The 27,444-nt window shown below is 35.5% G+C and overlaps 1 protein-coding gene across 1 annotated transcript in view; it reads right to left on the bottom strand.

The window, feature by feature from the left end:
- Positions 1–27,444, bottom strand: part of Elp4 (elongator acetyltransferase complex subunit 4) — a 208,986-nt gene that overhangs the window by 104,175 nt on the left and 77,367 nt on the right. Inside the window, exons 7-9 of the mRNA XM_005364033.2 lie at positions 23,102–23,290; positions 7,671–7,779; positions 4,505–4,611 (exon numbers count right to left, since the gene is read on the bottom strand). Coding sequence (XP_005364090.1) covers positions 4,505–4,611; positions 7,671–7,779; positions 23,102–23,290 — 405 coding nt within the window. The remainder of the gene's footprint in view (positions 1–4,504; positions 4,612–7,670; positions 7,780–23,101; positions 23,291–27,444) is intronic.

Raw genomic sequence — 27,444 nt, forward strand, 5'->3', positions numbered from 1 at the left:
AGAGAGAGAGAGAGAGAGAGAGAGAGAGAGAGAGAGAGAGATAGCATGAACTTGTGTACGTGAGCAGGCATGCGCTTGAAGGCATGTTCATCTTGCATGTACATGTGGAAGCCAGATGGTAACATTAAGCATTTTCGTCTATTTCTTTGTCTCCTTATGTTTTGAGACAAGGTCTCTCAATAAACCAGAAGCTCTCACTTTTGGCAAGACTGGCTGGCCAGTGAGTCTCAGGGACCATCTGTCACTGCCTTTCCAGTGTTAGGGTTACAGGTGTGCATGGCCACATCTGGCTTTTATATGTGGCTGGGGATCAAATTTAGGTCTTCAAGCTTATGCAGAAAGCATCTTATCTACTGTGCCATTCCCTTCCCTTGGGTTTACTTTTGACACGAGATTTCATTCAGATAAACAGACACTTATAGTTAATATTTTAGCTTTGGTACTGGCAGCGTACCTATGAATATAAGCTAACTTACACAGCAACAAATATTTATCAAGGACAGTATTATCAGAAAAGCTATATTAATTAGATTATATAGCTCAAGACACGACCACTTAATAAGGTTTCCAAGTTGTATGTTTATGAATCTTTCAGTAACATAATTGTGAATTGATAGGCAAGTTTCCCTCCTCTTTCTTCATCTTTGGGTATAATAAACATATTTTACCTTCCTATTTTTCGTTAACAAACTGGGAAGGCCATAGAAAATAAATTTTGAGAAGTAAATTCAGAGCTGATGATACCAAGCAACATTCTGAATGCTATCACAGTGACTAGTGGTATGGGGGGGGGGTCTTCGTAGCTTACAAAATTTAAACATTTCAGATAATGCTATGATGTTTCTTCAAGCTATACTATTATTATTAAGCTAATTTACACCAATAGTACATGCAATTTTGGTTAATAGATAAGAGCGAATCTGTTTAGTAAGTACTCCAAGAATAGCTAGTTTTTAATAACTGGTTGGCCAATTATTTTGTGAGAGAAAAGTCATGATGACTAGAGAGTTATTGAGGTCTCATTCTGAACCGGCTTCAAAGTATCACAAGTTAATCTTGAATAATTTCGATTTGTTTTGACAGAATCTGCTCTCAATACTCAGTCTATAGGACTCAGATATATTAATTATGTTGATTGTGATCTTTGGACCAGTTCATACCTCTATAACTGTTCTTCCTCTATTTACTGAACATTTGTAGATACAGGATGCACTTTCTGTGAATTTCAGCCCAATTCAACTGTCACACTTCCCAACTGGAGCCTAGAAACTTTGATGTTTACAGCTGAAAAAGTATTCCATAAGGAGAAAGCTTTTTTGTAATAATCTTATACATGCTGTAACTAATGTAATAATATATTATCACTTGCTAGGAAATTCAATTAGTAGAACATGAAAGCTGAAAATACAAAATCAAAATTATATTACATTCAAGAAAATGCTGTCCCTATGGTATCTCCAAATTCCAATCAGACATATTCAAATCCTACCATATTACTTGACTACGCATCATAATTATAAAGAAAAGTTAATTAACGATAATACCAACATTATCAAAGAAAACAAACTGCCACACTTAAAAGATCCTAAGTTTAAGCAGTCAGCTTGGCTCAGTGGTGAGGCCACTACAGAGATGTGTACACACCGGTGCATCATTTAGGCCATCCACAGATTCTATTCATCCCGTTACAGAGCACACATTCTGGCACAGACACACATCTACTGAGGCTATGACAGACAGATAGCACCTGAGCTGCAGTGTCACCACTCAGGGCTTCAGTGTCAGCACTGCAGACAGGATTCTGCCATGTATTTCATAAGGTCTAACTTAAGCAGCCTTATAGTTACAGAGAAGTATAATAATCTATTGTGATAAATGTTTTCTTCTGAATCTGACAAAATCAATACATACTCCAAAATGGAGACAACACCATTCTGTCTTTGAGTCACTTAAAGTTGGAAAGTACTGTATGTGCAAAGACCAATGGCTAAAGAGGCTTTAATAACACCTGCTCCATCCCACACTGCCTTTGCTTCTTGTCTCCAACCACCCCTCCTCATTTGTGACTCATGTGACTTCAGGTACATCCCAGTTTGTAATAAGTCTGCCTGCACGGGATGACAAAGTTACTTGTGCTTTACCCATTGAGCTAGCGTTTGATTCTGGGAATAACACCCAGATTCAATGCCCAGAGCACTTCCAACTCAGACTCTTCAAGGAGTATAGCTTGCATTTTATTTTAAAAAAATGTCAGAACATTAAAAAGATTTATGGCCCAGTGTAGTAGCACATGCCTTTAATCACGACACATGGGAGGCAGAGGCAGGCAGATCTCTTGAGTTTGAGGCCAGCCTGGCCTACAAAGCAAGTTCTATGACAGCCAGGGCTAGTACATAGAGAAACCTTGTCTCAAAAAAACAAACAAACAAAAACCAAGACAAAATCAAAAAGCAAACAAACCAAGATTTTTGTATTTCTATTAGGTTTGTCATTTAAAATTGCTTTTACCTGAATTTTTATTTTATAAATCATCATATCTTTACTGACTAGATCAAACCAACGTGACAAGGATTTTTTTTAATTTATTTATTTATTAAAGGTTTCTGTCTCTTTCCCACCACCGCTTCCCATTTCCCTCCCCCTCCCCCAATCAAGGATTTGATTGACTGTATTGAATATTAACTTCTTTAAAAGGTGACTTTTTTTGTTTGCTTATTTTGTTTTCAAATATTGCTTCCAAATCACAGGGAGACAATTGTGATTCTTTTAGTTTTGTATAGTAGCAAGAAGCCTATGTTGCCAATCAACATTCTTTACTAGAACCTACAGCTCTTCAAGGGAGAATGTCTCACTTAACATTACACAGGCCCTATACTTCCCCTTTCTCTACTCCTCACAAGACACTTGTGAGCGACGTCATAAGTAGGATTTACACAACTCTTATTTTGGGCACAGTAACTTTCCCATGGAGAGATTCTCCTTGCTTAATTTGTCCATAATAAAAACGATACCTTAGACATGCTTTAAAAATTATTTGGAAGAATATCACATGGAGGGAAAATTTTATATCTTTTATTTGAAACATAAATTCAGCTTTAACAAGCAAGCATACTTTTGCCAGACAATAAGCTATAACCTAGTTTTCTAAATGTTTAAGATAGTAAGTCACTCAATATTCCATCAGAAAAGCTGAGACAATGTTGGCACAGTTACAGTCTTGGGTTCCATTTCAATGGTTTCCTTTGAGAAATAAAAGCAAATTAGCTCAAGAATCACTATTCCTACACACCCTCTTTGGGCTTTAAGTGGCTTTTGAACAGGGTACTCCCCAGATGAGGAACTTCTAACACTCCTGCAGAGATGACCTGCCTGAAGAACTGGCTGCCTGATTAACTATTAACTGTTCTCAATAGGATTAGATAATTAAGGACATTGATGACCATTAATTAGGAGGAGGGCACATTAATTTGTCACTGGATAGGACCCTTATGATGATTTATAGGTTAGTGCTACTTGTAAATGTGAAGAGACAGAGAAAGAGAGAGAGAGCCATTAAGTTACCTTATCAAGTGGCCAGCTTAAAGAGGGCAGAGGGTCAAAGAAAGGCCAAAGTGGTCACTTTAAGGGTGAAGTCCCAAACACCAAAGCCATGCCAAGCCACATTGACCATCATTTGGTGATGAAGTTAAAAATATGCTAATTTATTGGTGGTAATTCTCTCTTTTTATGGTTTCAAGCAGTTAAGACAAGTGGCCTGCTTAAGAGCTTTTCATTTGAAAAGAGATTAAACAAAATGGTTTGTCAAGGCAGTTTGGCTGTTTTATGTCTTTGTTAAAAAAAAATTGCACCAACTATACTGATAACTATCCACCCAAATGCCATCTCTCTGAACATTTACTTCTTTAATAAATATATCAAGCCTAATTTCTTAATAGTTTCACATTCATTTGCTCTTTAGCAAGATTAAGCTGAAAAAATTCTTTTGTGTCGCTTTCTGTCATCCTGCTTGCAGAAAGGTCACAAAATCTATATGTAGAAAATTTATTTACAGCCACTAGTGTAACTCACACTTTAATTCACCATTTTAAAAATTGAATGTAATCTCCCTAATACTAAAAACAAAACAAACAAACAAACAAAGAAACCTTTAGGAGGTAGGGATGAACTTCTCATCCAAACACAGTTGTGGGTAGCATTCATATTCCACACATTGTAAGCACAGCTCATTAACATTTAATTAAAAGCTTTCAAAAGCCTTGGAGATACACGTCGTATTTATCATTTGAGTTTGGAGCTTATTTCTAACAGCTATTAAAACATTTTTTGCTATACTTGAATAACAACACAATTAGAATGAAGGAAAATATAACAAAATTAGCCTGTTATAACAAAAGTACTTAATTTGTACCCAGAAATGGGTCTTAGATGTTTTTAGAGTGAAAAGCAGGGGTGAGGGAAACCATTTACCTTAAGATAGTAAACTAAAACATAAAAATTCCCTTACCTCAATGGAGAACAGCTTCCTTTTTAACTTAAAAGCTAAGTCTTTGACATCCGATTCATCACAAGTCAAGTTATTAAGCCGGGGAATCTTCCGTATATAGATCAAACCTCATGGAAAGGAAATTAAAGAAAAAGCCTTAAGTGCTGTCATCAGAGGCACAAATTAAAGAGTCCTACAGCAGAATCTGTAAATTCACACACGCATCCTCCCTTTAAAACTGGAGCTGACTACCAGGAGCAGTGAAGCAAACGGTGTGATTATACTCAAGTAATCAAGCAGAATAAGATAAACAGAAATCCTTGAGCGAGGAAAACTAATTGCACTTTGGTTCAGGAGTACAGATGTAAAGAGGGATCTTAATACTTGTCAAAACTACAGCCGGTCTGCATGTGATTTTCTTTCGTATTTACAGTAAGCAAATATGGCTATCACCTTGCATGCTGCCCACAGCACCACTGAGTGATCTTTATTTTATTAAATGCACCACTAAGCAGCCAGTAAAACAAGGTTCTTGGGTTACTGATAACCCGCAAAACACCAATAATAAGTATTTTATTTCGTACACTGAGCAAACTATTGAAGAAAACTACATTTCAGTACAGTGTAGGATCAAACATTAGTCTGCATGCCATCCGGAAACACTGATTTTTCTGGCACGTTAGGCCCTTATGTGGCCATTAGGAGCTCTGCAGCAGCACAAGGTAAACCATGAGCTTGGGCCTCATCAGCTGAAACACTTGCTAATCTTTCCTGACAAGGCACTGGAAGGCTTTTGTGCAGTTCCTGACTAAACTAGGGGTCAGTTCCCACAGATGAAGACATGGAAGGCTCTTCAGCACATCTTTTTGTCTGACTCAGCTCATATTTAAAAATACCATCTCAGGGATCAGGATCCCTGAACTTGGAATATGAAATAGCAAATTTCAGACTGGAGTAGACAAACCTTACTTACAGAACTGTTTGTTTATGAGTATACCTGAGTTTAAAGTGTAAGCTTTCAGGTAACTTCACTGTTACAAACAACTTCTTCAAAATAATTCAATAAAATAAGAATACTTACATTTTAAATATAATATGGCAAAAAATTATTTGAGAATTTCATAGAATATATTTTGATCATATTTACCTCCTACTTCTCATTAAGACAACAGCTCTTAATTAAAATATCGCATATGTACTTATTTCGTAAGATACATTTACTTAATAGAGATAAGGACAGCACATTTCTCATTTCACTCTTAGAGTACACATTCTTGTTAGGTAATTATTAAGATAGGAGGCCTTATATAACTCATTAATTATTTTGTTATCAGGTCCTTCTTAGTAATAGAAAACTTACAAATAATCAGAATTATTCTTACACATGGAGAATAATTTACTTATTCACAGATTTTTAGCATAAACAATGACAGTTCAATCTTCGAAATGTTTTAACCAAAATATATGTAGAATATAAAACATAATTTCAGTAAATTTATAAAGGAATTGTTACAAAATGTAATGTAACTTACTAAGGTAACATCTAAACTGATTTTTTAAAAAAGAAAATAAAATAGTAATATATTTAAAATAGCTAAATTATCTTAGGTCTCTTTTTATCATAGTAAAAAACGACAAATTAAAATAAAACGGATGTAGGCTTAACCTGGGCATATATGATATGTACACTTAGTTGGTTAGCAATCAGGAGACACATTATTTTATTGTAGCTGTGGTTTACAACTTACAGGCTTTTAAGTATTAAAAAAAAAGACTTGTTAGCTTATGCCTTTTCATCATTGTTCTAAAGGCTGACTTCTCATAGCACTAACAAAGTACCCTATCATCTTCAGCACCCTTTTTATAGAATCTTATGTGTCAGCAAAGTAACTACTTTGTTGCCACAAAGGTAGCAAACTTAAAGCAAGCTGGTAAATCTTTAGTCTAGAAATTCAAAGTACAGATCCCAAAATAATATCAATAATTATGTTTATTTAGAATATATAGTAGGTAAACGTGCCATTTATACACTTTGTATTGAGTTTAGACCTAAGACACACATAACCACTAACCTTCTATTATTCAAATCCTTATGTGATAAAATATTTCTTAAAAGAAATTGAAAATTAGCCAAATAACCAAAGCATTTTTAAAGCTTTAAAAAGGGAGAAAAGTCTTGAGTGGTAGAATCTATACTTAGAATACACAAGATCAGAGGTTCAATTTCCAGCATCAAAAAGAAAACAAACCAAAACAAAAATGCAATATAGTGAAATGTCAATCAATACTGGGTTTATGTCGGCATGACAAGGTAATATATAACCCCCCCCTTTAAGGTGTTAGTGCTGGTGATTGAACCCATGGCCTTGTGCATAACAGGCAAATGTTCTACCATTGAGCTAATCTCATCTAGGATGTAACTTACCATGCAGCTAGCTTTGTTAAGTATAAACTTCACAAATATATAATAGAAATGCTTCTAAGCTGTTAGAGATTGACTCTTCATTATTCAAAATGCTTAGATATCTGTTCTTACTGTATATAGTTTTGTATTGAGTCTGGAACTCTCTTATTTAGACAAAAGGGGGAGGTGATGGGGAACCTTCCTCAGTCAATGACCTTTGAGAGGTTGGACCAGGTTGAAGCACGGCTTTGGGGTACCCAAAATTCACAGTCCGCCCGCTCATCCCTCTCTCCCTGCACTCCACACGTAGATGTTGGATACCCATTCCTGTTCCATGAGTTTCCTTTTTTAATAAAGAAAATCTTTAATATACTCTACTTAGAGTTATCTTGGGATTATTTGACTAGCATTCCCCCATCTGATGCGTTCTGCTTTGGATCAGAAGCGCCTCATATGTTATATTTTAAAATTAGCGATATTTGTAATACATTTATCTCAAATATGGCTGATCTATATGGCTAGTTCATAGAAACACCATGCCATTGGCACAACAATACTTCAGACCCTGGATTTGACTATTTTCAGTTATCATAATCTGCAATCTTGGTTTGACAAATGGCTAAAATAGAATTATTAACCAGGAAGGGAAAATATTTAAGGGATGTGGGGTGCAATAAAAGTCCACTAAGCTAGAGCAGATATTATGATTAGACCAGGAGGATGCTTTCAGGTATGCAAGAAGCACTCAGAACATGTTCTGGTCGTAATAAAGATGATGCTTACCATGATAATCCTTATATAATGGGTTTGTTTCTTTCTCTGAACCAATAAAAGATTCCAGACCAACTGCAGTATCTGACAAATTTCTCACACGAGTAATAATTGCTTCATTCTGAAAAACACAGAAATGTAATACTCATGTTATAATTAATTATAAAATAAACATCTATACAGGACAACTATGTCATCTTGAAAACAAATTATAGTGGAGATAAGAAATATTAGAAAATGAAAATTAAAAGCTACTAGAGTCTGAAAACCAAATGAAATAGTCTCCCAGTTGAACGGTCTGATCTATATAGGTACCCTACGTTAATTTAAAAAGTTAAAGGAAAAGTGAAACTTGTTAGCAAACATGAACGACTGTTCATTTGGCCTAATGAATGAGGCTATACATATTCTTTTTTTTTGTTTTTTTTTGTTTTTTAGAGACAGGGTTTCTCTGTGGCTTTGGAACCTGTCCTGGAACTAGCTCTGTAGACCAGGCTGGTCTCGAACTCACAGAGATCCCCCTGCCTCTGCCTCCCGAGTGCTGGGATTAAAGGCATGTGCCACCACTGCCCGGCTACATATTCTTATACATTATTGTTTTCCATGTTACTTTACTCCAGTCTGCTGGAGAATTTGGCAGACAATGGGATTTAGAAGAATAGACACCAGTATGCAAAGCAGGGCAAAAGTCCCCCTGCTGCATATCAGTTGAGACTAGGTCTCAGCCCGGTAGCAGCTCAGGTCTTCTTTGACATATTAGAAACAAGGAGCGCTCTGGCTAAGGGGTTGCAAAATGAATAGTTTTGGAGTCTTTGGGGTCCCTTTCCAGATGGCTGCCATTGGCTCTAGAGCAACAACAAAGGCAAAGAAACTGTGACTAGCACTGACCAATGGCCAACATCTTTCTGAACACAGCTTGAGATGAATCTAATAGTGCTAAACAGAACAGTTTAGGAAATGTCATGGTGCTCGATTAAAACAATGTATTAACATGGTCCTAAGCTAGGAAAGTAAAATCATTGACTAGTCAGTAGCTTTTGCAATTATTTTACTTAGTGGAAATTCAGTATTTCTTGTAGCTTCTGAGAGAGTGATAGTAAAAAAAAAAACAACCCAGTAATTTCATAATCCAATTCATCAGGACATTTTTGCTCTACAGATATAGGTTTGTTGAGATCAATCATTATTTGTGCAATTTTGGAGATTTTGAAACCCTCATTTTATATACTGGCAATATCCATTAGTTTAAAAACTAATTTTAAAAGGAAGGATGGGAGATGTAAGGTAGTCAAGAAAACTGGCCTGTTGGTGCAATGTCTTCTGTTAGAGGAGAGACTATGAGGTTTTCAGTTTGCAATAGCTTCATGACTATTCCCGGGGTTGGCACTGTTCTTCTGCCTCTTAAGTGTTTTTGTAAAGACTGACGAGAGTAGACAGGAAAAGAGGGTGTGTTGGTACTATATGATTCAAAGGGAAATGCTCAGTAGTCTGGGTTTCCAAACATTCTGCTCAAATAGTTGGTTAGCTTACACCTTAGGCCTATTTGAAGATTTTCTATTGGATTAATGCGAATTGTGTGGAGAACACTTCAGCCTCTAGTCTTTGGTCTTAAAAGAAGACAGTGTAAAAAAGTTTTCTTTCTCTTTAAAAAACTTTTAATTATATGGGCACACTAAGTATAGTATACATACAAAATCTGCAAATGGCTATTTTCCTAAGGCAATTCTTCACTCAATGATGAGAAAATAATCCAGATTGATTCCTTACTTTCAGTGCTGTGCCACAGAGAATGGTACTACTCCAGGAATAACAGGGGCTTCAGAGGCCAGAAACATATTCCTCTCAATACTTTCTTAGCCAAAGACCATTATATCAAACTCATCCAGGTTGGGTTTCAGCCAGTTATTCTTCACCCAAACAAAAATGTCTGCCAGACATTCCAACAGCTGGGAGACAGTTCACAATGAGTCAACTTGAAAATGATTCATTGTGCTGAGTACTGAACAATGTTGGGGTGGGGGTGGGGTATAGCTGGGTTGGTAGTAAAGGGTGAGAACAAGTGGGAGATGAAGAAAAACCACGTGGTTTCCCTATCAAGAAGAATCTTGGATAATAAGCAGCAGGCTCCTATCATTTCAGTTTTAGTATAAAGTCTACTGAGAAGAGTACTTATATCATGGACCTTCAGATGAGCAAGAGCTATCAAGACAACTGACAGTATTTCTTAATCAACAAGGTCAGATTTACTTTTATGTGTAAATAAAAGGCAGTGTCTCTGTATCTAAATATCCGAGTTTGTTAGCATTCACCTATTCAAGATTTCAGATATACCAACGTGCTTCTTCTCAGTTATATGATTAGTAGAACTGTAAGGTATAAAGACAGGCTGAGTCCTAGTCCAACAGTAGAGAAGTGCTGTGTATTTAAATGACCAACTGCACACTGCTATTTCCTTCATTCATTTAACCCTATAGTTAACTAATAAACCACTAAAAGCTGTAATATTTATCAATCTCTTAGGTTGTTTAAGAACAGTTTATAAGACATGTGTAAATTAATTATATTCACTGAAGAAAATTAATGAATTCTAAATATAAAACAGCACGTACAGCCTGATTTCAAAATTTCTCAGAAAGGTAGTCACTCAATGTAGCTTACTTATTGTATTTCTAAGCTCTACAATTGTGTCAGTTATTAATTATGAACAAAAATCTGTCTAAAAAGCTTTCATGAAGCTTTATGCTAAGAATAAACATTTAAGTGTACTGTCACTATAAGAGAAGTTACACCAAACAGTGATTTTACTGCTTTTTGCAGTTATTTTTCAAAAGTTCGTACAATGTGACAATTATACAAATATCTGAAATCGTGTATAGAATAAGAATAATGTAAAACTACAAAAGAATAACAATAGTTTTCTGACAGGCATAACCTTTGTTTTTATAATAAACATAATGAGTCTCTAGCTATTTTTAGGAATATAAAAAGATACCTGAGCATGGAAATGCATTTTTTTTTTAAAGATTCAAAAGATGTGATTGCTCGTGTATGTTCGAAATTCATTTAGAATATGGTCACTAGTGTGGCATTACCTTAGAGCTGTGCTTATTAAAAGGTTCTTCAAGTCACTGTATTACTATCAAATGGTCTTTTAGGTAAAGGTAGGTGAATTTACATAAAAGAACAAAAGTTAACTCATTTAGAAAACCCCTGAAAGCATAATAACCACAATTCAGTTAGTCAGGAGTACACTGTACATGAAAATTATCATAATATGCCAGTGGTGCTTCAAAATCTTTAGCACAGTGACTGAAGTGGGGATTCTGACATAGAACCTCTATATTCTTATCCTCCTGGATCTAAGCACTTTTATTTATTAGCAAAGATGTGAAATTTCCTGGTCTTTTCTTAAAAATGAAGAAGTGACAGAATCTATGCATCAAGACCTAAAACACGTATTTCAACAACATTTCTACCTTAATTTTGGAATTGCTAAATTAAAGTTTCAAGTGAGGAATATCTGAATAAGGATGTCAGAACTTTGCCATCAGGACTAAATTAATGGGTGGAGTGCACATGTGCCATAATGACATCACGCAAGTATGTACAACGATATTGCCACCCCTCCTCCTTGCCCATCTGGATAGGAAAATCGAGGATGACTCAAAAATCCTTCTTCTTCTAGACAAATCTCCCTTTGCTCCTGGGTGAAAGTTGTCAGCTCTGGATAGTAGCCAAGACATGACTAGGAGGGAAGCCAGAGAGAAGAGCGCTGGGGTCTAGGAGTTCTAAGAGTTTGCTGGCAATCTCAGAAGGCATTGTTAGAAGTTGTGGAAAGGGTCCTTAATATTTTCTGTTTCAGTGTAATTTCTTAATTATTTAAATTCAACTCACATCAGATGCTGCTTGCAAATGAGTAAGGCAAACCAGACTACCCAGTTGTCTACTAATTTATTGTAATTTAGATTCACAAGAACCTGGTGAGTTTTTACTTTAACTGTTTCTTGTTTGCCTTTAAAGAATGGTAGTACGTTTTTATTTAGAATATGCCAAATCCATTAAAGGGATTTTAATTTCTCAAAGATTAATAGAACACTTTCTTTCAGCTCAAAGCTCATAAAGCTAAAGTAGGAATTTTAAGATAGAAATTCCACTACTGTCACCTAAAGCTTTCACAATTGTTCTGACACGAATCTTAACTTTCAGGAAGCACTGACAAGTAATAAGGACACTTTAAACTCTGAACATTCCTTTACTTTGATGACACTAATTACCATAACAATATAAAGGATGCAATTTGTGCCAGCTCAGAATAAATTTCTAGTAAATATTTTAGCTTGAGGATTAAAAAGTAATCAGTGTTTTAATTTCCAAGAGACTTGGAGGAAGAAACCAGTTGAAATAAAGCATACATACACTGTCTCATGAGCACACTCTTGGGTGGTTCCATCTACACTATCTAAGAAAGAGGGCAAAGAATATGCGAGAAGAGCTTCCATTTGAGAACGGCAGGAACGTTAGCTCTGGACAAAGCATGGGTCTAGTTAGAGAAGGAAATGTTTAGTTTCTTTCTGCTCAACTGGTGCATGACAGGAGGTGTGCATGTGCCTTTAGAACTCCCACAATCGAGCTTAGAATTCCAAAGCTGTTTTGAAAAATACACACATTCTTTTTTGTTGTGAAATCCAACACTAAAGTTAAATAAGGGACAAATTTAGGGATATTTGTGGAAAATATTTTTCATGTTTCCTACGTGCTCAATTCTATTGAAATGTAAACTATGAAACAATAACAAGATTTTGATAATTCTGTTCATTATTTGAGTTTAATAAAAATGTAATTTTATCTGACAAAATTATACTAACAAACTTACAATGCCTATTAAATAAAATTGTTGCAGATTTAATGTTCTTATTGAAGTTCACTGTTTATTTTAGAATACAGAGAAAACTTCTTGCAAATAAGGGTAATATAGATAGAACCTATCTCTCGGTATCATCACACAATAATATTCATACAAGGAAGTAATAAAACAAACATTTCCCAAAAAACTTAAAACATTGCACAAAGAGCTACAGGCAAACATATTTAAGCTTAAAGGACAAAGAAATTGCTGAATTTTTACCATCTTACTAGGAAAAGGCAGGAAAACCACATTATTTGTTTAAATTATTTAAATTTTGTGTGCTCTATCTCATCACGCACTTGGGGTTCTAACTTTATTTTGAAAGGCTGGTTCCTGGTTTTAGACTGACAGAAGAGATGTTTGTATGAGTTTGGCTTGTTTTTCAGTCAACATTCAACATTAATATAAAACATGAGTAGAACATGTCCTGAATCCTCTTAGAAATGGGATGTAGAAAATATGGTAAAAGGCAGGCTAGAATAAATAATGGTATATAGTATTCAAAATCAATTTCAAGCTCTCCCCAAGACTTTTAACCATCTATTTTCACAATCTGAAAATTAATGGGTTACCTTGGCTCTTTATGTAAAAAATGTTTTAAAAGTGATAAATTCTACTTTACTTCTTTTATACTTAAATCCCTTAGAAAGAAAGCACAGATGTCCCCAAAGCAAAGTATCCAGTTAATGTCTGTAATGCTGTGGCAGGTTAAAGACACTAAAGTTTAAAATAAGCTTAGAATCATACCACATTGAGCATAAAATGATAGCCTGTCACGAGGAACAGGCAGCAGAGCCAGGTCCAGATGGGAGACTGGCTAGGAAAAAGGCTGAGGCAGGTGGGAAAGTGATGGGAACCTGACACAAGACAGGACTACTCCCTCTGCTGGCAAGGCCCTCACCTGCTCGCATTTTTAACTAATGACTAGCTTTTCTTTCATTATTTAAGATATAGCCAATACATTATTTAAGGCGTCCCCTTCAGTCTCCGTTCTATAGCTACACATTTACAAATACCCTACTTTTAGCATATGAATTTTTCCAATATATAGGGATCCAATGTTTCACCAGGAGGTCTAATTATGTCGTAATTTAATTGCATCATAAGCATAATCAAATATAGAACTGCTTTATAATATAAGCTTTCTAAAATTAAAGATGTCTTTAAATTACACTTCCTGATATAGATATATCTATATATTCCAACGCATGATTTAAAGAAAAAGTCTTAGGCTATAGATTTTCCAATCTCTTTCTCTGGCTCTGTGTAATGCTCTGTAATGAAATAATATAGAAATGAACCATATAAATCAACTATACAGGGAACAAGGAAACAGCATGTCACAGCAAAACAGCATAGATGTACAGCGCCAAAGCTATCTGACAATCTAATGATCTGAACTTCCAAATATTATGTACTAATATTAAGAACTAATGATTACACAAAAGTAGTTAAATTTTACAGAAAAATTATTCGATATTTGGTTTTCAATGTAAGTTAATAGCTGCAGCAAAAACATTTAGTAAAAATCTGTTCTAAGATTTTGGCCTACAACCAGAAGCTCCCAGAACAGGAGGGATCAGCTTTTTCACCCACTGTTCTCATCTGAATCCTGGCTTAAAAGCTATTCCAGCTCCCAGCTTTCCAGAAGGCTCCATCCCAGGAATCCTTGCCTGCCATTTGGTTTGCTGATTTTAATCTCTCAGGACTTTCTTAGTGGCTCTACTCTGCTGAACTGGCACTTGCTTCTAGAAGTGCGTTATTATTAAACCTGTAGGTCAATTGTGGCACTAACAACTCTTTGGAAGCTTTCAGCCACAGTGTACAATTTGCTAGTCTAATTAAATATTAATTCTAAGTGTTACATTTTGTGGCTAAGAGCTTTTATTTTCCATCGTCAGCCTGGAAGAGAATGAGGTTACAGGCTAATGTAACCTCTCCCTTTGTACTCCCTAGCATTAAAGATTAACTACATAGGGTATGAAAACATTATTAAAAAAGCTACAACTCCTTATATAATAATAATGTAATTAATAGCAAAGGGCTAAAACATAACATCAGGGCATACTATTTGACCTGGTACTTAAGCAGCTGGAAACTATAACTAGTAACAAGCACATTTGTCTTAGCATTAATAAATATCTTTTTTCAAAGACACTAAGCACGCTTTAAGGAAGACAAGCATCTGAGTAAGAAAACAGAAATAATTGCTCACAGGAATTCTTCAGATAGCTTGTAACACAAAGGATAAAATATTTAATAATTTTATTTACAAAATAAATGCACAATTAAACTTCTATTTTTTTAAATACAAAGAACAATATAAAAAATAATATAAAAGACCCTTCCCTCATGCTTCTTGTATCCAGTTGACATATATTGAAATCACAGGTCCTTCCCTGCTCCTGCTCCCAGAACAGCTGTGTCTGTGCCCAGACACTGGTCATCAGAAAGATGTGGTCCAGCAGCCAAAGATCCCATATGCCTCAACAATGACACACTCTAAACCATGAGACACTCTACTCTCTAGACCATTGATAAATTTGAGCTTGGCCTTAAACAGCCCTTTAGCTAATAACCGCTAACACCACAGAACTACATATCATTCACAATATGAAACAACATCCCAATTGTTTTAGAGAAAGTAAACACACACACACACACACACACACACACACACACACACAGATTATTTTCTTTAAACTGTACCGAATACACTTTGCACTTTGGTCAGAAGATACACAATAAAAGGGTTCTAAATGATATTTTTTCCTTTTTAAAATGAACACAAATCTGACTGGCAGTTACTACATCCTGCTCTTATTTAATGTGTATATCTACATTAAGATAAAATGCTCCATGTACTGCCGTAGATGCTCTGTAGAGATAAAAACTTACAGACAATGCAAAGTGTAAAAATTTCAGCCATTTTTGAACAAGGAAAGCAGTTCAACAGACAGTGTGTGTATGATGCACAGAGCTGTGGCAGTTTTCGAATATAACAAGTGCTGCTAATATGTACATAGCACAGAACACAACTGGGCACTAAAAGAATCCCAATTTATACTAAGAGGGTTGAAACAGTTCTATTGTTTGCTACTTTAAGGAAAAATAAACTACATTTACAGTACTAGACATATATAAAGTTACTAGTATTTGACATATACAGTACAAAACTTAAATGGGTTGAATGTTGTTCAGTTCACTTGAAAAAATCTTTTAAATCTTGTAAATGTGTCATTTTTCCTACAACCGCTTTTGGGCCTATTAAGATCTGAAACAATTACAGGTTGACTATTAGATGACAATATCTTGATTAAGAGAGGAATCATGAAGAAAATGACACCTAGAATATCTAGCTTACTTATCTATTAGTAATGAGTAGCTACTATGTTCAAGAGGTTATACCTGTAATTTTTATCCTTAAATGTTCTCCTTATTAAAGTAGAGTTTTAAAAATTATTTAAAGCTGCGTATCTTCCTGTGTGGGTATATGTACATGTGTGCGGTGTCTGTGAACACCAGAGGTATCAGATCCCCATGGAGCTGGAGTTATATGCAGTTATGACTGCCGACACGGTGGTGGGAACAAAGCGTAGGCTCTAAGAGCAGTGTGCTCTTAACTAGTTACCCATTCCTCCATTACTCACCATGTCCCTTTAAAAAGCCACATAAATAGCTTAAGATATAAGATAAAATAGTTTACAATATACCAATCTGTTCTATAATAATGAGTATCACACACAGCAATTACAGGTAAAAAATATTTTTCAAAAATTTGTAGTTACAAACAAAAACTTTGAAAATTCACCAAGCAGTTCATTCAATTCTTTCAATTAGGCGTCATTCACTCATTCACTCATTTATTTGTTTATATGTATTTGGGCATGTGTGTTTATTTATTTGCATATGGGCACTCACATTTATTTATATATTTATTTACTGGGCATGCAACTTTACTTTAGTTATATGTATATGGGCATACGTGAGTGTTCATATATGGGCACACACATCCATATCTGCCTATCTATCTATCTATCTATCTATCTATCTATCTATCTATCTATCTATCTATCTACCCACCCACCTATCACCTATCTATTTATTTATATGTCTATGGGCACACATAATTGCCATGCCATTCACGTGGAGGTCAGAGTTGGTTCTCACTTTCCAAAAGGTAGATTCTGGCAACCAAATTCAAATTTGTCAGGGTCAATGGTCGACACCTTTATCATCTTATTTATCATTTAAGAAGAATAATGATTTCTTACTTATTTGAGAATAAAAGATAAATTTAGAAGACCATTGGGATTCACTTGCAAATTTCACATGAGGGATTTGTAAGGACAGCCACGGCTTGACTTGACTTAGCTGGTAAAATTCTGGCACTGAACCCAGATGGGAAAGTTTCTCTACAGACAAATGCTCTGCATTATTCACTTAAGTGGCTTTAAAGTTCTAGTATATTAATATTATTGACTAATCTGAAAAGCTGTTAAGATAATATTCATTTATCTTAAAAACTCATTCAGTTTTTAAGAGATAGGGCTCCTTCTTCCTTTTTTTTTTTAAACCAAGAAATGCATTTTCTTTAGTATGAGCCCATTAGCAGTGGTTAAGTTTTGTTCAATGAGAAGCTGGGGTAAAAACTGCAAGAATCATATCATTGGAAGACAGTAACTATGTGAGAAAAATACTGGATACAGATATCAAGTACCTAAGTTCCAATGACAATAAATAAAAACATGCTGCAATCTAGTTTCAAATTTGCAATCTGTTCTGAAAAAAAAAAGGAATTTTAATCAGTTCAGGCACTGAAGTTTTCTAAGCAGACCCAAGAGATTTTCATCCCTGCATTGTCACAGCTAGAGGAACAGTTTAGGATGTTTAGGCTGAAAGTTCCTTAACGAGTGCAGATTTGACAACACTGATAAAGCTGGCAGCAGTGAAAAGTAAATATTCTTTGAGGAAAGCTATGGGAAAGGAACAAGAAAATAATCTTCTGTTTTAATACAAGTGTGCCAGTGTTTATTTTCTGACAGTTTTAGGTTAAAGTGTTTTTAATATATAAAAAATACTGATCAAAGATAACCTGTCATGGGCTGTGTGAGAAGTAAACAAGCTATCGGAAATCTATTTTCTTTTTATTTTGCTAACAAAACTGTATTTAGGCACAAAACTGTTTCTTTCCTAAAAGAAATATTATTGGTTCTCATTTTTCACAAGCACACAGCTGTCACTGGAATTGAAAATAAAAGGCATAAAATGTTTACATAATTTTGAGATGGATAATAAATTTCACCAACAGTTAAGACAATTCCCATGTATAAGTAAGAAAGAAACAAAGGCGTCATATCTGACTAGATACAGAAATTAAAAATTGCCATTTTAAAGTACTTCAGTTACTTTGCCACAAATAAATCTTGCTAAAAGGCATCAAAGGGGAAAACCGTTTGTTCCCAATGGCGAGTGTGTGTGCTGGGGAATGAGGCGGGCAGGGATAGAGTGCTTAGCATACTTGGAGGGTAATAACCATTCATATACAAATTTATACATTAAATTTTGAAAGTCAAAATATCTTATAATTTAACATGTAGAAGAGTTTAAAGAGATAGCTACTTTTCTTAGCTAGAGCCTTTTCTTCAGTCTGCGATAACTTTCCTCAACAGGAGTGGAGCAGCTACGCTGTGAGAATGTGAGCATCTGCTGTTATTGTCACTAAGGCTGTCTACTGCCCGAGTCTGAGAGACCACATGCTCGGCTGTGCTCTCATCTCGCCATCCTTACCAATTAACTACTAACATGGAGGGCTGTACACATGCTCTCAAGGCTCTTTAACAGGCGTCTTGGCGAGCGGAACAACTACTCAGCAGGGTTGTGGGAACGGGGTAAGGCTTCAATATAGGGCACTACCAGGGCTCTGCCCTAGTCACACTGCACCCCACAGTTCAGGATGCAACAAGAATCATAGTCAACGGAGCCACCTCACAGACATTTCAGGATACTGTTTTGGGTAGACACTAAACTATATTCTAGCAAGAGTGTTATGAGTAACAATACTTCATAAGGAAAACTATGTAAAACTACATGTATGTCTGAAGACATTCAGAATCACTTGCTAAATATTTTTAGTCCTTTAAAAAGATACTTAGAACTTATTTTTACACATTTACTTCAAAGTACGTTCATCAGCTTCTACTGTGCTGTTATAGAATTAACCTTTAATTCAAATGAAATAAAATTTCAAGTTTAAGATTGTGAGACTGAACATAAAATACTTCAAATTAGAACTTTAAAATCATCCTTGTTCCTTCTGCTTAGAAGTATCATTACAACAATAAGTTAAAATCAGTTTTGAATCTATTATTTTCCCTATTTTAACTTCTCCCCCTCTTTTGCAATTTCCTTAACTATGTGTTCCTTCCCTACAATGAAATTAAACATGGGAAGCATGCCAAAAGTACAATAAAGGGTAACTAATCATTACTGTACACGTCTGACAGAATGCTAATAACTGAGATAAGAACACTGATTGGCTGTTTTACCATTCTAAGAGATGAAAATATTTTATATACTCTTAGTCTAGTGCTAATTTAAAGATGCTTAATTACATGACAAAATTTCCAAGGGTATCGAACGACATTTCTTTTTCCTGACAGAAACAAATTATCAGCATCAAAGCTCAAATATCCAATACACACATACACACACACTATACAGGCCAAAAAAAAAAAAAACCCACCAAAAAACTTCAAGACACCCATAAAAACAAGGAAACAAAAAACAAAAACATAAACCCAAACCAAAAACGCTCAAATTATTTTTTGTTTTATCCCATCTTTTGCATCCCTGAGGACAGTGACTTTGTCATATTCAATACGCTATCTCCTATGCTATACCTATGCATGCCTGCTGTATTTGAATGAATAAATGAGGGAGGGAGGAAGGGAGGGAGGGAGGAAGGGAGGGAGGGAATGAGCTAATCAGCTCTTAGTCCCACAAGTACCATTTCAACTGTCTTATAGACTCCAGAAATCGTACTGGTCATGAAAACCGATGTGAGTCTTGTGCAGTTTATGCCACTAAGAAACGGACAGCCATGTATCTGTGCTTCCCGGTGTGTCTTCAACCCAATCCACGGGAGGACACGGCCAAGTGTTTTCCATAAAAAGGGTCAGGGAACTGAAGATTTTCTTTCTGCTGTTTCTAACATGCCAAGCACGTGCCTCCCTCTGAGCAGCTCTCTCAATCCTTCTATTGCACTGACACACTGAACACTTTAATTTTTGACAGGTTTATCTTCAGATTATCAATTTGGAAAGTCTCTGTTGATGATGATGGCTAGCACACACTGAATGCCTATGATGCATCAGGACTTGGTATTTCTCATCCTCTGAATTGGGGACTTTTGGCCTCATTTTATCAATAAAGAAGCTAAGACTGAGAAAATTAACCAAAACCAAGTAATTTATTGAACATTTCCACCTGCAAAAGCATATGATTATTATTTTTTAATCACTGAATACAGTTTTGTCCCCATCTTCCTTAGCTAAATTCTACACCAGCATCTTTATGAAACAAGCAGCACAATACAACGACTAAGTGAGCAGCAACTAGAGAGGCGCCGCTCAGCTCTAACTTCTGCTGTATATCTTCAGAAAAGATGACAGCAACAGCACATAGTGGAAAGATTCCATGGACTACTATCTAAAAAGTTCAGGACTACAATTGGCCTACAGTATTTACTATACAAGTTCTTGTAAAACAAACTCAATCTTTCTTTTTTGTATATTCATAAGCTTCTAGTGTGTGTGTGCATGTGTGTAAAGGGAGAAATTAACTTTGGGTATAATTCTTTGAGCACCAACCATCTTCCACCTTATTTTTTGGGACAGGGTCTTTCACTGAGACCTGGAGCTTGATGTAAGTCTAGAGGATCCACTTGCATCCTCTTCTCCGGTGCCAGAATTCCAAGTGGGCATCACTTTACCTGGCTATTAACATAGGTCCTGGGGACCAAACTCAGATCTTCATGTTTACTGACTAAGCTCCCTCTCTAGTGCTTCTGATTAAGCTTCTAAACAAACTGCTACCAGCTCTTATTCTCTATGCTTTCCCTTCCAGTCTTTGTAAGTTATCAAGAGTTTTATTCCTTACTTATATCATACCTGACTTGAACAAATTGGTAAGCTACATTTGATAAATGTATTGATACATAAGCAAAAGTTTTTAAGGCAGTTTTTTTTTATAATTCACTTGATTATAAAGCGAGTTTAGAAAGCTGCCATGTATGATAGCTTTGTAGAACTGTGTGGGAGATGAGAACTGTTTCAAGATGGTGGGTGGTCTTACTAAGAGCACTGGCCATTCTGAGGAGAACGGTCATGCTGCTTAATTTTAAACACACCACCTGTCTGACCTTAAATCTTGTTATTTCTATTTCAATACGTTAAAAATGTAAGTTTAAACAATACTGTTGTACAAAGGTTTAAAAGTCTCTAAACATTGCTATATGTCCTTGTCATTCAACCACCTGACCTGTGGTGTAGACAGGCTGACATGAAAACACCTGAGAGCATTACTGTTCTTCCTTGAAACACAAGGTAAAGGAATCTGTCAGAGATGTCACGGTGGATGTGACCTTTTAAAGTAATAATCATTTGTAATATAGTTTTTTGTTTTTCCTTAAAAATTTTCATAGTCTTTTAAAATTAAATATAAAATTGCTATTTCACAACCGTTTTCTTTACTTGCAATTTTGCAAAAAGGAAACATCTATCCATCTATATATTTGTCCTTTGTCAGTAATGGGACGTCTTGCCTTATCTTTCACATACTCTAACTGTTGAAGACTTTGCAATGATAATTTTGTATTTAAAAATACTGAATAGTAGCAGTGTTAGTCAAGAGCTAAGTTGCAGAGTTTTGTGACTGTTGAGAAGCTATGTGATTAACTATAAAGACGGAAAGCGCTAGAATCCGAGGGGGAAGAAATGGGCCCTGCAGTTTATCAACTGGACCACCTTGGAAAGCTGAGTTTAGAACGAAGCATCTCACAGGGTTGTGGTAAAACCCACAAACAGAAAGACAGTGAGATGCCAGGGCCTCAACGCAGCTGCAGGGCAGGTATGAAGAGCTGAGCTTTCACCTGTGGCTTCACATCTATCATCAAAACCAACAAGCTCACCATGTGTAACCAGGCTACTAATGAAGTATTTAGTTTACAATAACATTGATGCACAGTGAAAATATTACAAACATACACAGCATGACTAACATTATTAGAGAAAGGGTTTCCCTACAATATTTATAAAGATTCAAGGTCATCACATTAATAACATAAAAATACATAATATTTTGTTATTACCATAATAAAAACAAAATTTATGTTTAAGAATTATCTGTTAAAACCCTGCAAAGGAAACATGAGTTAACCTATTATGTTTATTAAAAATAAATCCTACTGGCCAGTGAGTAAAAATATCTTGGTATTTATGCCTCAATTTTCAGCCATAACTTTGAGATATGTTGCATTACTGTATATAATTAACATACAATTAGTGTAACTCATTGATATTTTAGTGCATTTATCATTTGCTGGAACGGCCTAGGTATGTTAGAACAAAGATATATATGCAGTTTCAATAATTAGGTATTAGAAATAATTTTCCAAGTGAGAATCAATATTCATTCAACTCACATTTACTGACCATCTATCTAGGAAAATCCAGGTGTTGTGCAAAGAAGGTTTTGCTCATACTAATAAAATATTATTATAAAGCCACATGAAGTCTCGCCTTGCCTTCAAACAAGACAACAATGTATAAGATATTTAAGATCACATGAAATCAAATGTTTGAAATGATAAAGTCCTTTGGCCAGAAAAACAAAACAAAACAAAACAAAACAAAACAAAACAAAACAAAACAAAACAAAACAAAACAAAACCCTGCTGCTCCTGATAGCTCACATCTGTAACACTAAAGCACTCCTCAAGGTCCAGCTGCTTGGGATGACAGAGTAAAGAAAGGACCAGTAACGTTTCATCACACATTTACTTAGTGAATAATTAGAATGGTAGAAACCAGAAGCTGTTTAAAAACACAAATTAAAATTGTGCAAAAAATTCAAGAGGAATATATTAACTCATGAATATAAGAAATGTACAAAATAATTAGGAGAAAATAGGAAAAGTTCTTAAGAGAGGCCAAGATCAAAAAGACTGAAGGCTAATGGAAATGACCAATTAAAATCAATGAAACTTATCAAGATTTAAACCTTGTATTTCAAAAGACTATTAAGAAAAGTGGTATTACAAACTATAAGAAAACTATTGCAAAAGCACATTGCTAAATATATAAAAAAGAACTTTAAAAACTGATAATAAGATTAACCAACAAAATGAAAAAAGAACCAGAGGATGAACACCAATGAACACATAAAACAATGGCCAGCATCCTTCGTGACAAAGGAAAAGAAAAATAAAGCCAATTATCCTCCCTGTCTTCACTGGACAAGGAAGACAGGGTCTTACCTGGATCAGATGTGTTGGCATTGTGATGATACAGACTGACAGGGAGGTTCTTAGAAGGCCACGGAGAACATAGAGGAACTTGGTAAGGCTGTGATTGTTGTCACAATTTTCTGTACAGCAAATGTCATCTCCCCATAATGGTGAACCAAGGTTCTGAATTCCTATTCTTAAAATGTTTTTCTGTTTTTTCTAAAAGACAGTGAGAAGAAATAAATAAGTAGTTTATCAATATAGAACTTCTTTATCTACCGGTTCTTATCAGAACTCACAGCATCAGGAAGAGAATAGATGCGGTAAAAACTGATGCAATCTCAGCAGGAGGAGTATAAAGAACATACTTTAGATCAGAAAGTCGGACAAAGCCAGCATGTTACACCAATAGTTCCAGCTACTCAGGATGTTGGTGCAGGCCAATTGACTGAGTGTGGGTGTTCAAGGCCAGCTCAGCGACACAGCAAATCACTGTCTATCAACAAATGGCGAATAATTTTCATGAAAATTTGAAGGTCATGATAATAGTCAAATTTGAATTTTGTTTAAAGTTGAGGTGACTATGCTAAGAATTATGTTTGAGATAGTTAAAACGACAGATAAATACCATGTGCTGTAGTGCTAGCCTGCATTCCTAGCATTTGGGAGGTAGAGGCACAGAATCAACACAAGCTCAAGGCCAGAGCTGTGTGTAGAACAAGTGCCATTGCAGTCAGGTGTGAAAAGTGAGACTATCTCCAAAAACGAAACCAAACAAAAACCCCAAACAATAATAATAGCAAAACCTCAAAATAATATTAAGATAGAGGCAAAGATAGAGGAAAAGGTTAATTCAAAATCTTACAAATGCATTCCCAGCATTATAAAACTCTATACCTCTTCCAATAAGCCAGGACATCTGTATTTCCTGTCTAACTGGCCATCAACTGCTGTGTGAGCTTTTGTCTGAAAGGTGTTTACAACTTTTAAACTTTTTGGTTTTATACTTTATATTTATCTCTAGTTTTTTCATGAAATTGTTTTTACTGACCTAATTTAAGTTCAAAGCTTTAACACTTAGAAACTACTGATTATTATGGTTAAAATAATGGTGTCATTTTTTTTGGAATAAAACATTTTTAAAAAGCAAGGACACTCTGGGTGGTGATGGCACACACCTTTAAACCAAGCACTTGGGAGGCAGAGGCAGGTGGATCTTTGAGTTCAAGGCTAGCCTGGTCTACAGAGCAAGCTTTAGGATGGCCAGTGTTACACAGAGAAAAAAAGATCAATAAATATCTGACAATATATGTTTACAAGTTCTACTGTTTGGGTTATTCTAACTGAACAAATGTTTCGTAAATGCTTTCCTTAACAATTTAGCAATATTTCTGTGCACAAAACATGGGATATGCAAGTATTTGGAAGATCATTATTATATTTATAATGGAATAAATAAAGTCTCCCTTCCTGTCTCCCTGTCTCCCTCCCTCCTTCCTTCCTTCTTCCTTCCTTTTTCTTTTTTTTGTTGTTTTTGAGACAGGGTTTCTCTGTAACTTTGGAGCCTGTCCTGGAACTAGCTCTTGTAGACCAGGCTGGCCTCAAACTCACAGAGATCCACCTGCCTCTGCCTCCTGAGTGCTGGTATTAAAGGCGTGCACCACCACTGCCAGCCTATGGCGTTCTTTCTTAAAGCCATGATTTTAGATATGTGCCAGTTTAGATGAGCTTTCTCAATCTAGTAAATCTATTTTCCCAATAGAAAAGATAAAAATTGAATATGCGCATCCCCTTTATAAACAGAATTTATTGATGAAGGGTGACAGTGCAAAAGAATCTCAACGTTGGAAAGCTCAAGATACAAAAGTATCTAGGCAGGGGAATAAAAAAAAGATGACAAATTTGGACTATGAAGTAGGTGCAGAGCTTTGTATATATAGTTATTCTTGGTATCCCTGGGGGCTCTCACTCTGGAGATTGCTTTGGATTCCAAGACCTATATATGTTCAAATCCTTTATATACAACAATGAAGTATTGCATATAACACAGCTATCTACCTATCTACTTTAAGTCATTCCTGGATTAGTGAATTATAATACACAATACTATATAAATTAAATTATATAAATAGTAGTTATACTGAGTTGTGCAGAGACCTAGGATGAGAAAAAAATGTGTATATTTAGTACAGATGAACGTTTTCAGCTATTTTTAATATGTTAGGATTTTTGTCTATAAAAAGTGTTTAACTGTATTTGTTTTCACCCAGAAAAATGAAGTGAAAACATGCATGGGGCAGATATTACAAGAACAAGTATGGGGGAGGGCTACAGAGAGGATTCAGTGGTTTAGAGTGTGCACTTCTCTTGCAGAGGACCCACTTTTTCCTCCCAGAACCTGCATGTGTAGTTACCAACCCGCCAAAACTCCAGATCCAGGAGAGCTGATGCCCTCTTCTAGCTGCTGACGGCAACAGATTCACATACTTATAAGTGCATGTGTGTGTGCATGCATGCCTACGACACACACATGTACACACATATTAAAACAAGATAAATAAACCTTACTACAATTATTAAGAAAAAGAAGTACAAGTATGTTCCTGGCAAATTTATGTACAATATCTGTGAAAAAAGTGAGATGATACTTCTTTTATGACACAAAACTTAAATTTAAGTAAACTGATAAAAACATAAGGCCTTGTTTATTGTTAAACTTGTTATCTCATGGTAACAGGCCTAAGTTAGTTTCTCAATAACAATGAGGAAACAGAAATAAGGAATAAAAGTTGGAGACATGCTTCAGTGGGCTAGTATGTGCAGTGCCCTGGGTTCAAGTCCTAGCACAGCTAGACAAGAAAATAAAACGTTACTGAAATAACCAACTAAAGGCCTCGGAACACAGAATGAAATGTGAAGGAAAGGAGAGAGTGGCACTCAGAGACCTAGACTGGTCTTGTAACACAAGGTCACTACTACTTCTGTTGTAACAAAAAGACTTGCTAAATGTTTACAGATGCCTTTAGATATGGAATAAGGAGTTATGAATGCTTAATGACCCTGACATGTACTTGCATAAATACCCAAATAATGAATGAATGATAAAATCTTCAAGTGTTTGGTATACAACACATTAGAATAAAAATGAACATAACACTTCAACATAAAGAATATATTTTCATAAATAATGGTAATTGCAGAAACAAAAGCTGACACTCTTGTATTATCTCAGATGCTAATTTTTAAAAAAATGTAGCTGATAGTTACACAGTAAATATAATTATTCCCATAAGAATATCTAACGTTTAATCTAGTATGCCAAGTTAAAAAAATCAATGTCCAGATGATGTTATGAAGTAATTTTTAAATGCTTCCACCCACATATGTTTACAGATGAGCGATACAATTTAACTTACTACCAAGGTTAATTATACATTATAAAAAATAAGTAATAGTCTGCTTTTTAGAGTATATTTTAAGTGTCTTACTCAAATGTATTTGAACGTGCACAGAAGAGAAACTTCCCGTTGAAAGTAGGACTTTCCCCGTCAGAACGTTGTGACTAGAGAGGACTGCTGCTTAAAAGGGCTCCTGTGCAGTGCTCGCCTTTCCTGACCCGTCTGCAGTGTCCATGACCAGGCAATAGAGCAAGCAACACACTTCATGATTATACAACTTAGTAACTATGCTTTAGTTCTAATAAACAGGAAGTTTACTTTTATAATTACTGATTGGTAGATTTAAGTTTAATTTGAAAGCTTTAAGCATTTTTTGTTATTCACTATAGAAATGTTAACCCCAGTCTTTACGAGAGTTAGCTGTTATACAGCTTCTCACCATCAGGGAACCAAATGTGCTCCATTTTATTTTCTATCATTTTTCAAGAATAAATGAATTGTTTCTTGAAAGTGGTGTGCTTTTTCCAAACCCAAACAAACGAAGAACCATCTTCATTGTGTTTCAACACAATGCTACTTACTAAGTACTCTTAGGTTGTTTCTAAGAGGCGTATGTATGTATTCCTTGGCAAAGAGTAATGTGATTTCCTGCTACTTTTTGCGTCTTATAAATTTCTTGCTTTCAAAAGAGGTGTCATCATTCTGCAAGAACAGCAGCTTTGCACACTGCACCGTAGGAACTGTTATGACATGCCTGTTTCCATAGCTACCACTGCAAGTGGGGAAAGGTGTCTGTCAGGGACCAATTTGCCTCTCCAGAAGCACACTGACACCAAAAGAAGACATGGCACCCATAAATCTTAGCTAGGACCAAAAATTGCAGTAATAAGGAAAAAGAGTAAAACGGCATTGAATATCAGTGGTCACTATAAAGACTATAAGAAACACTAATGCTTTCCAGATACACATAATATA

Source organism: Microtus ochrogaster (assembly GCF_000317375.1).
Source record: "Microtus ochrogaster isolate Prairie Vole_2 chromosome 14 unlocalized genomic scaffold, MicOch1.0 chr14_random_1, whole genome shotgun sequence".
In the NCBI taxonomy this organism is placed as follows: Eukaryota; Metazoa; Chordata; class Mammalia; order Rodentia; family Cricetidae; genus Microtus; species Microtus ochrogaster.